Here is a 14,698-nt window from a genome sequence, read left to right as displayed (position 1 = left end):
TGTGCGTGCGTGCGTGCGTGCGTGCGTGCGCTGACATGAGGGACTTGTACTCATTTAAAGTGTCATTCCTGTAAAAACGACCTCCACAGGATCTGACCTTTATCTTTGTGAAATGAGCCGATATCTCCTTCTGCTGATTGATGACAAAGACGAGATAAACGCGACCACATGATCACGAGAGTACAGATTGATTTAGCCGACGAGGAGATAATGACCTCTGATGAAGACGATGATGAGGAGGAGGAGGAGGAAGATCTGCGGCGGCAGAGTTTGGAGTGGGAGGGGTTAAAGGAATGATGGCGGAGAACAGCGAGGGGGCGTTTGTGCAGCGAGAGAAAGTGGCGTTTTATGGCGGTCGTTAAAGGAGACGCCTCATCACCTCAAACGACCCCACGTGCCGCTCAGCTAATATTAAATCCTGGAAAAGTGCAGCGCTGCTGACAGAAGCCTCACCTTTCACGTTGTTTATGTTGGTTTGTAAAACAGAGGCGTGAGCTGCATCCGTGGCGCCGCCATCATTCACGCCCACTTACACTCTCATCACCCACCACGATCAATACTGGCAGCAGGCGTGGAAAACGTCCACACACACACACACACACAACAGCGAGTCAAACTGGATATCAGTATGTTTCAAATATCCTCTGACGTTTTCAGAGAAGATGAGCAGGAAAAACGCATTTTTCAGCCAAGTAACAAAACACCAATGTAATAAAATCTTGGTCAGCTTAAGTCTACGATATCTACAGAACGTGTTCACGTCTTTATCTCACTGTCAGACAGACTTTTCCAACAGGAAACTGAAGTTTGTAAACCACTCACTCTCCCACACCAAAGCCCATAGAGAAAAGCAGTGATTTTAGCTCACTGGGACACATGAGTTGTTGATCCACTGCTGCCTCCATCACTAAGTTCAAATGTCTGATTTTGTATAATTCTGTGTTTTGAAATCCTTTGTTCAGATTTACCACACGAGGCAGCAGTAGACCAGCAGCTCCTGTATCCCTGTGAGCTAAAATCACTCATTCTCTCTATGGACTTTGGTGTGGGAGAGAAACTTTGATCTTTTTTCATTTTAAATCTGATATTTAAGCGGTAAAAATATATTTTCTAATCATCTTTTTTCACATTTATTTCACTGTGTATATCTTGTAAAAAAGTAGATCACTTATACACTTACAAACATGTACACGTGACAAATATGTCACACATCAGCATCTAATGATATATTTACTTTTGTCATTATAACAATAATAATAATAATAATAATTCTCTAACCTTTAATGCACACATCTGTGTGTGTGTGTGTGTGTTGTGCACGTTCAGCCTCATGTTCTTATTGTGAGAGAGAGACAGAATCATCCACTCAGGTGTAATATACGTAGGTAAATAGCCCATTAAGCCTCGGTGCTGCTGGCTCTGCTGTTTGTTATTGTGCTGCTAGATTTTCTTTGAATCCTTGACTTGGCTGAAAGCAGACACAGATGAGTTCTGTTCAGTTATCTGGAAAACCATCTCTGTGTCCGTGTGTGTGTGTGTGTGTGTTTGTCCTCGGCAACTTTAGATTGTTTGTTTTCAAGCTCCAAAATTGGAATTGGAAAAGTAAAAAAATAAATAAAAAAATAAATGTTGTTTTGCCTTTAAAGAGGCTTCAGTGTCCAAACTGTCAATTTGAATTGAAGTCAAAGGCTCCACTGCTTTTTCATTTGTCTTGAAATGGTGTATAAAGTGAGACGTGTGTGTGTTGTGTGTGTGTTGTGTGTGTGCAGGTGCTGAGGTTTGTTCAGGAGTGGTGCAGCCTCACCGCCATGAAGAAGAAGCTGCTCCGTCGCAGCGGCCTCCTCTTCCACAGCCCCACTCTGGGTCTGCAGCAGCTGGCCGCCGCCCAGCGCCCGCACTCCAGCACCAAGAGGTCAGACTCCGCCCACAAACTGCTTCTTCAACACTTGTGGCGCTTTTGCATTATACAGTGTTAGCACGACTCGGTTTGGTATCAGGCATGTCGTGACCTGGATTTCTACGCCACACAAACACACAAACGTGTGACGTTTTGGGTGTAACTGAATCATTAGAATCAGTGGATTAAAAAGATTTGTTCACAGAATCGATCAGTACTTCCTGTATGAGCTGGCATAACAGACTCCTTACACATTTGTCTTGTTAAATGTTGGAGATTAACGTTAATGTTTTCAGGGATTTTTAAATCAGCATTGTTCACTTTGATTCTCGCGTCTGACGTCGCGCTCATCACTCTTCTGTGATGACACTCTCTGACCAATCAGTGGGATTAGGAATTATAAATAGATTTTTGAATTATAAGTAGATTTTGGGACTTTAAGTAGGATTTTTAAGTCTTTTTAACTGATCTACAGTTGGACATTGGTGGCTTTGGTTCTTGTGTCGGACCAATCAGTGGCCTGCAGTCTGTTGACGTCACATTTTAGTGTTGGCTCAGCTCACTGTGAACCTCGTCAGAAATAGCATCAGTCGAGCTGAGCTAAGCTGAGTCGTAGTAGAACTGTATTATGGAAAATCACCATTAGTTTGACATCTTATGTTGCTAATTTACTCTAATCCAGGCTAATTCCAGGATACTACATTTAAAAATGACATTCTTAGTTTGCTGTGTATCACACGTATATGACAAAGCACAATATCCACAAAGAAAGCAATCACAGTCTATCTGTCAACATAATCGCAAGTTGATTTTTGTGCCACTCTGGAGTGAAAAACCTTAAATATTGTAAATGAAGGAGGGTTGAATGTATGTTTGTAAAGATGTGTAATCACCTCCGTAAAGCAAGGCTCAGACTGAATCTGGAGCAGAAGCTTATTAGGCAAATGAAAAAAAGACAAACACGAGGAGGGAAACTGCAGAGAAACTGTTAACATCCCTTTTTGTCCTGTGGAGGCCACCGTCGTTCCCTGACACGCTCGGGAACCAGAGCGGCGAGCTTTTAATCGCTGCAATTATCCTGATAATTTTGACAGCGCGAGTTTAAATGGTGGAAGTGGTGAGATGAATTCTCCTCCAGCGTTATGTCAGAATCCATTTGAGAGAAACGAGCAGAGATTTGTCGAAACTAACTGCCCCAGGCGTAGAGGAAGACTCTGTGTGTGTGTGTGTGTGTGTGTGTGGGTGTTTCAAAGTGTGTCAGCTGAGACGTAAGAGGAAAGGATGAGCGCTGTGTATGTGGACTTTTGTGTTTTTTTTTCCCTGACAAACAAGCATTGTTGCTGCCACACTAATTACAGCTGGCGTAGACAGAGGCAGGGAGAGTTTGCCAATTACAGGGTAGCCTCTGTTTGTGTGTGTGTGTGTGTGTGTGTGTGCGTGCGTGCGTGTGTTTGTGTGTAAGTCACAGAGACTGTTTCTCAACCAGGGAACGTGTTTGGGTGCATGAACCTAATCACAGTGTGAGTGGGAGGCAATTGGCCCGGCTTGATTTGATACCTGTTTGATTTATTCACTAATCAGAACCAATCAGGCTCCAGCGTCGGCTCAGCGGGGCGAGCGCGGCTCACCTTCGCTGCCCCGAGACGCTCAGTTTTCAACTCCTTCAAACTTAATCTACTTTGCCCGCGTTTCCAACACTGGATGTTTTCCTTCGTAAGCCTCTTGTGGTGATTTACAGTGATTCTAGGAGAGATGAGGGGATTTTAATCTCGTTTACGCCATCACTATAATTACAGCAAACAGTGCCGGTATTGGTTTATTGCTTCTTTGTTTGCTAATTTTCGACTTATTGCTAAGCAACTTGTGAGCAGCAGTGGTTAGTTAGTGAGTGTATTTGTCCTTAACTAAACAAAAACTGTTTTCTTTTACACAATAATCGGGTAAAATTGAAATGAAAGTACGCAGCGGGGGCGTATTTGCGTATATTCACTTCTAAGATATTATTAGAACAAATGAATAACAGTTGAGGAAAGGTGTCACAGGTTGCCGTGGGTGACTTGATGTTTATTAATACTGACAGCTAATGTGAAATAAAAAGAGAGAATGAGTCACATCATTCTTAAGTCATTTTCTCTGCTGTAAAACAAGACGTTCTCAGGTTCTGGTATCAAATCGTCTCTCCTCTACAACTTTCTTTACACTTTTCCAACAGGAAACTCAAGTTTGTAAACCACTCACTCTGCCACCCCAAACCCCATAGAGAAGATCAGTGATTTTAACATCACAGGGACACAGGAGCTGCTAGGTCAGGGGTGTCAAACTCATTTTTGTTCAGGGGCCACATACAGCACAATTTGATCTCAAGGGGGCCGGACCAGTAAAAAGAGCAAAATAATAGAATAATAACCTATGAACAACAAGAACTCCTTTGTTTTTTCTCCTTTGTTTTTTTTACATTTAATGAAGGATAATTTTACAAAACTGTGAGAAAGTGCAATTTCAACTATTTACATAGCACACAGTAAATTTACTATTTACACAGCACACTGGATCTATAAAGGCACAAACATTTAGTCACGGGTATCTGGAACATTTGACATTACGTTTAGATTAGTGTGAAATTTTAACAAATTCATCCTGTGGGCTGGATTGGACCCTCTGGCGGGCCGGTTCTGGCCCCGGGCCGTATGTTTGACACCCCTGTGCTAGGTGTACTGCCTTGGGTGGTCACTCTGTGTCACTGAGGTCAATCTGAACAAAGGACTTCAAACACTGAAGTAATAAAATAAGACATTAGAACTTAGTGATGGAGTGGATCAACAACTCCTGTGTCACTGCTGTGTTAAAATCACTGATTTTCTCTGTGGGCTTTGGTGTGGGAGAGTGAGTGAAGTTATCACAGACTTGCTATTCGCCTTTCTTTCTTGACTTTATGCTCAGCTGCTAGTTTTAGTTTCATCTGACGTCTAACCTGTAACCTGTTTTGTCGCGAAAAAAAAACCCCAACCTATTATTTAATTGCTTATTTTCTTCCTCATAAACATGTTCATTCAAATGAATTTAAAACCAAATCTTGTTCAAGAGCCGAGGATATGGTTCAAACACTGAAGACAGAACAAAAATAAAGAAGAAGAAGAAGAAGAAGAAGCAGTGAACAGAATTACTGCCCAAACACACACACACAAACACACACACACACACACACACACAGTGTTCCAGAATCGCAGTTGGGCTCCAGTTTAGTGTCAGGTATCTCGTTTCATGCAGCCTCTGTGCTGAGACTGTTTGAAGCAGAGGAAGCTCTAGTGTTTGATGGAGACTTACCTTCTTCCTCATCTCCCCTCAGCCTCCACAGAAATGTCTCCTCTTTGATGCGTCTCCCTCCTTCTCCTCCACTCTTCACGTCCTCTCATCCGTCTTTCCTTCATTTTTTTTTTCTTCTTTCCATCTCCCTCCCAAACACAGCGCTCTGTGTCCAGATGGAGGTGTTGGAAATGCATGAGCGTCACCACATCGCCCGCAGAGCCCGGCACAAACACAAAAGGCAGAGTTTAACAGTGGATGGAGGTTCAAAAAACTCCTGAGTCCATTCTTATTTCGATGTGTTTTTGTGTAATGGGGAGGTTCAGGTTCAGGTGAAGTGTGGCTGTGTGACGGGTATGCACATGGTTTTTCAGTGGAAACAATGCAGAGATGCCAGGAGTAACAAAAGACTTATAATCAATAAAATCTACGTCAGCTTAAGTCTACGATATCAAAACAATATGTTCACGTCCCTCACGAAACTGAAGTTTGTAAACCACTCACTCTCCCACACCAAAGCCCATAGAGAAAACCAGTGATTTTAGCTCACAGGGACACAGGAGCTGCTGGTCCTCTGCTGCCTCGTGTGGTCACTTTGTGTCACTGAGGTGAACAAAATTTTACAAAATAATTAGAATTTCGTGATCAGCAACCCCTGTGTGCTGCGATGTTAAAATCACTGATTTTCTCTATGGGCTTTGGTGTGGGAGAGTGAGTGGTGAGTTGTGACACAAAGTTTGTCAGTTTTCTCATTAGAATGAGACAGAAACGTCAAATAAAAGTGCCCAAAAACAAATACATGGCAATTTAAAAATCAGCGTGGCTTACAGGGACGGTCTGTGTGGTTATTGTTTCCGGCAGAGTCGGCAAGCGTCCACTCAGCAGCAGCAGAGCGTGACCTCCGACCTCCCTGCGGAGGAGGGGAAAAGAAGGAAACCATTAGTTTGTTAAATCTTGAACGTTTTCTGAGGACTCCTCTCCTCAGACCACACGTCTTTTTCTTACACCAGAGCAAACCTCCTGCTCCTCCTGTATTTCATATCAACTCTGACATCCCGGGGTCATTTTAATCCTGCCCAGATTGACATGTAGTGTTTGTTGCAATTTTTCAACTTGCACTCCCGAGCATCTGTATTACAAAGGCCATAAAAAACAGTGGCGCTGTGGATGGATTAGATTAGATGATTGACGATGCCCGTGGGGAAATTAGATTGCTGCAGCAGCAACAGTAATAGTAATGGGATTCAGCAGAGGAGGAGAGGACAAGCAGAATCTAAACAGAATGAGAAATACCACAGGAAAGGAAGAATTTCCTGCATTTTAGCACAGGTGCACGGAGAAAATGTAAAAAGTTAATCTTCCTCCCTGCACTGAGGCTGTTTGTAGAGTGTGTGACAGTGTGTAACATGGGTGTGTGTGTGCGAGTCTCACTGACAACAAAGCAGCTCCAAGTGCCTTTAAAATCAGGTGTGGTCAGACATTCTGTTGGTGTACTGCTTTATTAAAGAGCTTTAGCAGGATTTTAGTGCACAAGGCACGTACACACACTGCTTTTTTACATTCTCAGGTCGTCGTTCTCTCACTTTATGCACAAGCAGACACGTGGCAAATATCTGCCTTTATAAAATCAATCCACCGCCAGACTTTTAAATGATTGTTTCATTAGATGTTCTCCTCAAATAATCAATAAACCATCATAAACACAAATATAACAGCTGGACTGTATCAGCCCAATGCAGCAAAATAAAGTATGCGTTGTTTGCTGAACATCACTCAACCTCATCAGGACAGTTTTGTCGCTTTGCACGTCCAAGTCCATAGAGACAATCAGTGATTTTAGCTCGCTGGGACACAGGTGCTGCTGGTCCTCTGCTGCCTCGTGTGGTCACTTTGTGTCACTGAGGTCAATCTGATTGAAGGATTTCCTGTGTGCCGTGATGTTAAATCACTGGGTTTCTCTGTGGGCTTTGGTGTGGGAGAGTGAGCCGTTTACAAAAGTCTGCCTCACAGTGAGATAAAGACGTGAACATGTGACGTAGATATCACAGACTTTATGAGGTGAGTCGCCCTAAATCAGCTCCTTTGGGCCATGACTTGCTCACAGAGCGCTCTGCTTCCATTCTCTCGTTCACAGATACCTCAGCAAAGATGAAGTGGCTCAGGCCTCACTGAACAAGGCCCAGCAAGAGGGAGGCAGCGTTCGCCTGGTCACAAAGGAAAGCATCTTCACAAAGAGGCTCTCTGCCTCCTCACTCACACCACCTGCTTCACTCAGGTACGTTAACCTCCACAGTATCTCTCGATCTCAACACTGATTCAGCGTGGAATCCTCAGATTGAAGCTCATTCCACACGGCAGTGACAGTTGTGCTTTTGTTGAGCACAAACAGTTGTTTCATAAATAACGCTGTGTTTGTTTGTGGGCTTGTTTTTAAAGATGAGTTTCCAGGCTCTGAACATGAAGGTAGTTTGTTGTATCACACGACGTCCTCTCTGGGATTTGGCATGTTTTCATTTTTCCTTCCTGCAGCCGTCTCCATGGAGATGAGTGTGCCTTGTGGGAGAGGCACAAAGAACCCACTGAGTGTGTTAGTACAGTAAATATAGACCATAATACAATCTGCTGGCAGAGATGCAATGGCCTGCTCACCCCAGGAGGGGATATCGCTATGGAAACCTGCAGCACACACACACACACACACACACCATACCAGCACATAGAAAATGTCTGTGATTGACCGTGAAGTGTCTTAAAGGTGCCGTCCACGCTTTTTGTCCTTGCCTGGTGAACTGAAACAGTGTCGCGCAGGAAAAGCTAACATGCTAATGACATAAATTTGTTTTGTCTTTAAAATGTTCGTCGAAAGCTAGCATTGCTGCAGAGCCAGCTAAAGTGCTAACATTTCTGCCAAAGCCAAAATGTTAAAGCTCTCACTGCTAATGTGTACACAGCTAGCATGCTAATTTTGTGTATAACAGTATAACAGGACAGAATGTTTAACTTAGCTTAAAATGCTCATAACTAAAAAGAAAAGAAGCTAATGTAAAGCTTAAGTAGCTGTCTAGCTAATGTGCTCATAACTATCTTGGAAAACCTGATAATGTCATAACTCTAGTATAGCTAACGTTATACCAGATAGCGTGAAAAATAATGAATCTTTCCTCTGAAAACGTTACGTCAAAGCTAAATTAGCTTTCCTTCTGCGCTGCTATCATAAAAAAAGTGCTTAATGTCGTAACTCTTTTTTTTTTAGTTTTAAAGCTAATTTAGCTATCTTGCTATCAGGCTCGTAGCTACTGCTGGTGACACGGCAGCATTCAATAGATCAACATTTCTCAACCAAAGAACTGTTGTTTTTTTGTTGTTTTTTGTGTTTATATTAATGATGAATTTTCCCCGTCATGATCAGCAGTGAGAGAGAGCGAGAGAGATTGACTAAACCAGTGTCAGATCTTTTCTTATTTACCCTCCAGTGCCGACGGTTTTCCTTTGGTTGGAGAGTTCACAGATGAGCGGCCGCCGCCGTAACGCTGGTAAACACGTGATCGGGGCGGTTTCTGCCGCGCGCTGAAGGCACGACATGTGATTTTTTTCGTGTGGAGTTTGAAGAGTGAGTTTTCACACAGTTCACTTCACGCTGTGACGCACGGCTTCTAACATGCTCTGTGCATACATGAATTTGAATGACGACGTGTCTAGTACGTGTATTTATCCAATTTCTTTTTCACTTTTCTGGTCAGTGTGTTCAGCGTTCACACTCTCCAGCAAATCATGTTATTTCACCATTGACAGTTTAGACAAAACGTCTCTTTCTGTCTCTTTAGTATCTTCTCAAATTTGAAGCAGCAAGTTTGCCTTTTTTTAAAAGGGTTTTCTTCTTCTTCTTCTTCTTCTTCTTCTTCTCCATTTCAATGGTTGAACCTCACTCTTTGTTCCTCTCTGAATTGTAAAGCACGGGGAAAGAGAATTTAGTCCATCTGTCATCTCCACTGTGGCTCTCACACCCTGCTGTGACGACATGGCAAACACCCAGAATCACTGTCCTCTGCCAAACACACACACACACACACACACACACACACACACAGAGGGAGCCATATGTCTTTCAACTCTGCATCTGCATCACACAAAGCAAGTCTCCATGTTTTATCATGTGTGAATAGACGCTTGTGTTTCCACAGAGAGGGGTCGAGGTCACGTCTCAGTCTCATTCAGACGACATCACCTTGTTTCTTTATGCACGTTATCCTCCAGAATACTGCGTTTATGTCCCATTTTACTGCCAATTAAAGTCTTTACCAGGTCCTCCAACAAAACCAACCATTAAAGCATTAATTCTGCGAGTACCTGATGCTTTCATCTCCTCTCTACATAAATGTATGTTTTCATATTCTAAGAAGACGTAAGTGTTTTTCCGTCTGCCCTTCCTTTTAAATGCACATTATATGTCAATATGTCTCAGTCTCCACGGGTCAAATCAAACTCTAAAAGCATGTGTTTTAATGTTAGGTTGCAACCTTTAAATGATACATTTTGAGTTTTCGGCTTGAATTAAAGGCACGTACCTGAAACACGTCACGATGAGGACGTTTGAGGAACACAGATTGACGTCTTTGACCATATTTTGGACCAAATAACTCACGGATTACTTGAGAAAATAACCCGAGCACTCACAGGTGAATCCGCTCTTCTTTTTCTTGTGTTTCATCATCATCACCATCATCTTTTTCTGTCACTTAGGCTTGTGCACATTATTTAGGGCCAATCGGTCCATGATGAAAACCTGCAAATGCCACTCATTGCGCCACCTACTGGCAACAGGAAGTACGCCTTTGGTGACAAACATGAAGCTTTCAGGGTGTGGTCTACATTTGCTATAGCCTGCCTAACGACCATGTTCCATGATGATTCTGTGATAATCAGTATATTGCAAGACATTCATGACGATATCTGTCTAAATGAACAAAAGAAAGCGTTAACGTGAAAAGTTACAAGTGCACGTGATGGATGGAGCGTCTTCTCCACCGTGATCCACCGTGATCCCGGCCTTCTTTAGCCACGTAGCTTTCCTTCATTCACTTGACTGTTTACTATGGAGCGCCTTCATTTATTAATTACAAATATCAATATTTGCCCTGGTGTATTGATTATGGTATATATATCACCAAATTGATATTTGGACCCACCCCTTACTCACAACATTGTGGAAAGAGTGTAGTCACCTCTGGATGTACCTACAGCCAATCAGAGCAGTGATCAGGATAACGTATGTGGTGTCAGGAAATGTGCTGCATGTGTTTTTTTTCAGTTCTCATTGCGTTAAACTCACCTGTAGCCTTTTTTTTTTTAGGATTCTGAAGTTTCCTTGCCAGACATGTCACTGAAGACTCAGCACAGTTCACCCAGGCTACATTTGCTGTGCTTTGAATGAACTAATTGTTGGTGGCCTCCGTGTGTGTGTGTGTGTGTGTGTGCGCGCGCGTGCAGGCAGGACAGCGCCTCCTGTGGGACGTTGGCAGTGGAGCAGAGTGGTTATCTGCAGGCTGTGGACAGCGGGGGCGTCCCCCTGTGTCTGTCCTGTCAGAAGACGTGCTCGACCAGCGGAGGAGCCTGGGACACTCGCTTCTGCAGCCACAGGTTTGACACAAACACCGTTGAAAGAGTTTCTATGTGATATATATATATATGTATATATATATATATATATATGATATGATATATATATGTATACAGTATGATGAGTTCCATAACAAGCTAATGTGAGTCTAAGCACGTTGATCTACACCGAAAGGAAGTGTGGAATAAAATATCCAACCAGATTAAATCATCTTCATCTCTAAGCTGCTTTTTTTAAGAACGACCACATTTAGAGCAGTGACTGGTTCCTGAACGTAAGTGTGTGTTGTAAATATCAGGTGTTTTATGGTTTTTATCCGTGTTTCCCAAGCGTTTTGCATGGAGATGCACTTTTAAAAGATGGCAAACTATCATGAAGCATAAATCCCGACATGAGGAAACATTTCTGACTGTTTTTATTCATCATTTCTGCTCCAAATGACTCACTGATCACACTCACACACACACGATGGTGGACCAGTGCTGTATATAATTATAATAATAAATAAAAGCAATAAAAGCTCACACGAGGGAATAACAAGACTTAAAACATGGGTAAAAAATAACAGCCATACAAAAAAAAAATAAATAAAGAAATAAATGACAGTGACCACGAAGGAAATCAATCATGAGACTTGTTGTGGTGAATGAGAATTTATTTTTTTTACTTTATCAGAGCGTCTTTGTTTGGACGTCATTTTAAATCAACTTCCCCAAACTTTTGTCTCCTCTCTGTCAGCTCTCTGTGGCAAAGCCGGCCCATCTGGCAGCTAGGAATTCAATAAAGCACAGAGTGTACAGAGTGTGTGTGTGTGTGTTTCTGTGTGTGTGTGTGTGTGTGTGTGTGCGTGTGCAGGAAAACGCAGCATCATCATCATCGTCATCATGTCTGTTTGCTTTGTAGAAACAACACAGATTGCTGTTAACACAACTCATACAGTCCTCTGTGTGTGTGTGTGTGTGTGTGTGCGCGCGTGCAAAAGTAGCTTTGTTGTTGTTTTTATGGCTGTCAAACATTGACATTTGGATTGGAATGATGTGACTGACAGCTGGTGGTATATACGTATATACTGTATATATACGTGCTTAACACATGTATTAGACCAGCTCCAGTGTACGGTTTATGCCCTAAATTAACAGTATTGGTAATTATCTGTCCAGATTTCTTTAATAATTCTTGTTCAATGGGACTGAAACATGTTGTATTTAATTTACCACCAAATCTGTAATCGTTCAAATCATCTGGATTTCTTGAGAATGTCATAATTTTTGGGGCCGATTCTGACCAAAGCTCAGTGGGAACAGACCTGCGTGGTCACGATCTGCCCCCTTTGGCACAGTCCTGTATATTTGATCCAGAGATCCTCATATCACTCCCACTGTGTTTGAGCTTTTTTAATGCTGCAGTGATGCTAATGTCTCCTCCTGTCCTTGAGCGAGACACTGCATCTGTCCCCCGCTCCCTCACAGATGAACTAAACTCTTCTAAGTGATAAAATGTGTTGTCTGTGCGGCGTCTTTGTTCCCTCTGCCTGTTTAAAGTGGAAATTCAATTTAGTGGAGTGGCTCTTTCAAGAGACAGTTCCAGGTCGTTCAGTCAAGGTGAGACACGTCTCTCCTCTGAACCTCTGACTGTAACTCTCCTGAGTCTCTGAAGAAGAAGACGATGATCATGAGGATGAGGATGAGGATGAGGACAGTTCCTCTTTGTTAAAAATGTCTTGTGTTCTTGTGACAAATACAGACGTCTGTGCTCTGGTTCGTCCACCTCAGGTGTCAGGAGGAGTTCCAGCTGCGCTCCAGCCAATCCTACATGCGCTCGCGGGTCCTGGAGGCGGAGCAAGGCATCTGTCAGGCGTGCGGACTCGACGCTCACGACCTGTTCGTCAAGGTCCGCGACGCTCCGCCCTCCCAGCGTAAGGAGATGCTGGAGAACACCTGGCTTGCCCAGCTGTCACTCAAACAGGTGGGTTTATTTATTCTGTTTAATATTGATGTTTTATTTCTGTTACACTGAGATCATAATCTCTTCTGCATGCCCTGAACTCTGTAAAAATGTATTTTTCCTTTAAATCATTTACATGTTTCTTTATGGTTAGGGTGTCATCATCTCAGTTATTGTTATTATATCATTTAATTCAAGATGTTTGATATCTATGTTGTTTTTTTAGTTTTACACACACTAATAAAAGCAGGCTGATGGAAACAGAGCTGCTGATGTGAACTAAAGACCGACAAGAACAGGCTTTTATGTCTTTGTGTTTGTGTAAGTGCAGAAATAAATGCCCCCTGCACACGCACACGCACACACACACACACACACACACACACAGGTTGAGCTGCACTCTAAGGGCCCAGTAAATGGATTGCTGGGCCCATTGATTTTTTTCTCCCAGTGCCAGGCCTCGACCAGTAAGCCTGTTTGATTTGGTTGGCTGCTATCCTGCAAAGCCACCCTCCTCCCTCCTTCCGTACACACACACACACACACACACACACACACACACTCACTCCACAGTGCCGCCGGCAGCAGCAGCAGCAGCAGCAGCAGCAGCAGCAGCAGCAGCAGCGATCGATGCACCGAGCTTTAGAGGAAACAAACTCAGCCACAAGATAAGACGCCGCAGTGGTGGAAGAGCCTCCAGATTATAGGCTCATTCTTTAGTTTAGACCGGGGCTTCTGGTGTGTGTGTCTGTGTGTGTGTGTGTGTGAGAGATGCCTGTAAGCTGATTACTCATCTTCTATAGTGGTGAAGAAAGATGCGTGGTTTGGCACAAATGCAGGTTCATTTTAACTGAAGTGTGTGTGCGTGTCTTTGTTAGGACCAAAAAACAAACAACGTACAAACCACAGGAAGTGAGGACATTTTGTCTGGTCCTTTCAGTGTCAGCAGTAAGAGGAGGAGAATTCTCTTAATCATCCTTAACTTTCTTTGAATGGTCTCTTTCTTCTTCTACTTCACTGTTTCTTTTTCATCACAGTGGTTCTACACTCGGCAGCCATCTTGATAATGGGCGACTGATGTGTTGTAGAATGACATCTGTGGTCAGTGTGGTGGTGGTGGTGGTGGTGGTGGTAGTGGTGGTGGTGGTGGTGGTGGTCTCTCCGCTGCTCACTACAAAACCATGAAGTCAAAACTTTATTGTTGCAGTCGTGTGACGTTATTTCCTGTGGTTTGTTTAACCTCTTTTTCTGTGCAGCTGCTGTTATTTAGCATCGCACGCACGCGCACGCACGCACACACACACACACACACATACACACACGCTTCTGCGTGTGGTGGATAATTGAAAGTCAAAGTTCACTGTCATTGATTTGGTGCAATTATTGTTTTTCATGTGCTGCTCTGATCCTCACAATCACACTGGCTCACATTAATCTCAGCGTTTAAACGTGGACAAGACGCCACTCCTCTCCTTCTCTCCTTCTCTCCTCCTCTCCTCCTCTCCTCCTCTCCTCCTTGTGCATCATAAAATCCTGACACCGTGTTCTGTGTTTGCAGCTGAACGAAATGATCCGCGCTCCGGTGGAAGGCGACTTCTGGCAGGTGGACCACATCCGGCCGGTGTACAGCGGAGGAGGACAGTGCTCTCTGGACAACCTACAGACGCTCTGCACCGTCTGCCACAAAATGGTACGTGGCCTCACGTCCATAAACCCGCCGTGACACCTGAGACTGCAGCCAAAGAGGCCAAAAGGGGCAGAAGCAATTTATCTCCCACTGAAGCTGCACAGAGCACAGACTGGCCCTTTATCCACCTCTAGAAAAAGAGAGCGTCATCGCTCATGGAGTGTGTTGGCAGTAATGTGGTCAAACACATTGATCAACAGTCACTACATCCCTCACACAGCCATACATCGTCTGTAATAACATCACATCA

The 14,698-nt window shown here is 43.4% G+C and overlaps 1 protein-coding gene across 3 annotated transcripts in view; it reads left to right on the top strand.

Annotated features, from left to right (window-relative positions):
• zranb3 (zinc finger, RAN-binding domain containing 3) overlaps positions 1-14,698 on the top strand; it is a 59,686-nt gene that overhangs the window by 43,291 nt on the left and 1,697 nt on the right. For all 3 annotated transcript variants that reach the window (XM_044014178.1, XM_044014161.1, XM_044014171.1), the window contains exons 17-21: positions 1,770-1,912; positions 7,335-7,475; positions 10,688-10,837; positions 12,590-12,782; positions 14,320-14,451. In XM_044014178.1, coding sequence (XP_043870113.1) covers positions 1,770-1,912; positions 7,335-7,475; positions 10,688-10,837; positions 12,590-12,782; positions 14,320-14,451 — 759 coding nt within the window. The remainder of the gene's footprint in view (positions 1-1,769; positions 1,913-7,334; positions 7,476-10,687; positions 10,838-12,589; positions 12,783-14,319; positions 14,452-14,698) is intronic.

This window comes from Solea senegalensis, linkage group LG2 (assembly GCF_019176455.1).
Source record: "Solea senegalensis isolate Sse05_10M linkage group LG2, IFAPA_SoseM_1, whole genome shotgun sequence".
In the NCBI taxonomy this organism is placed as follows: Eukaryota; Metazoa; Chordata; class Actinopteri; order Pleuronectiformes; family Soleidae; genus Solea; species Solea senegalensis.
Note: the sequence above shows the minus strand (reverse complement) of the source record. Positions and strands in the feature narration are given on the sequence as shown.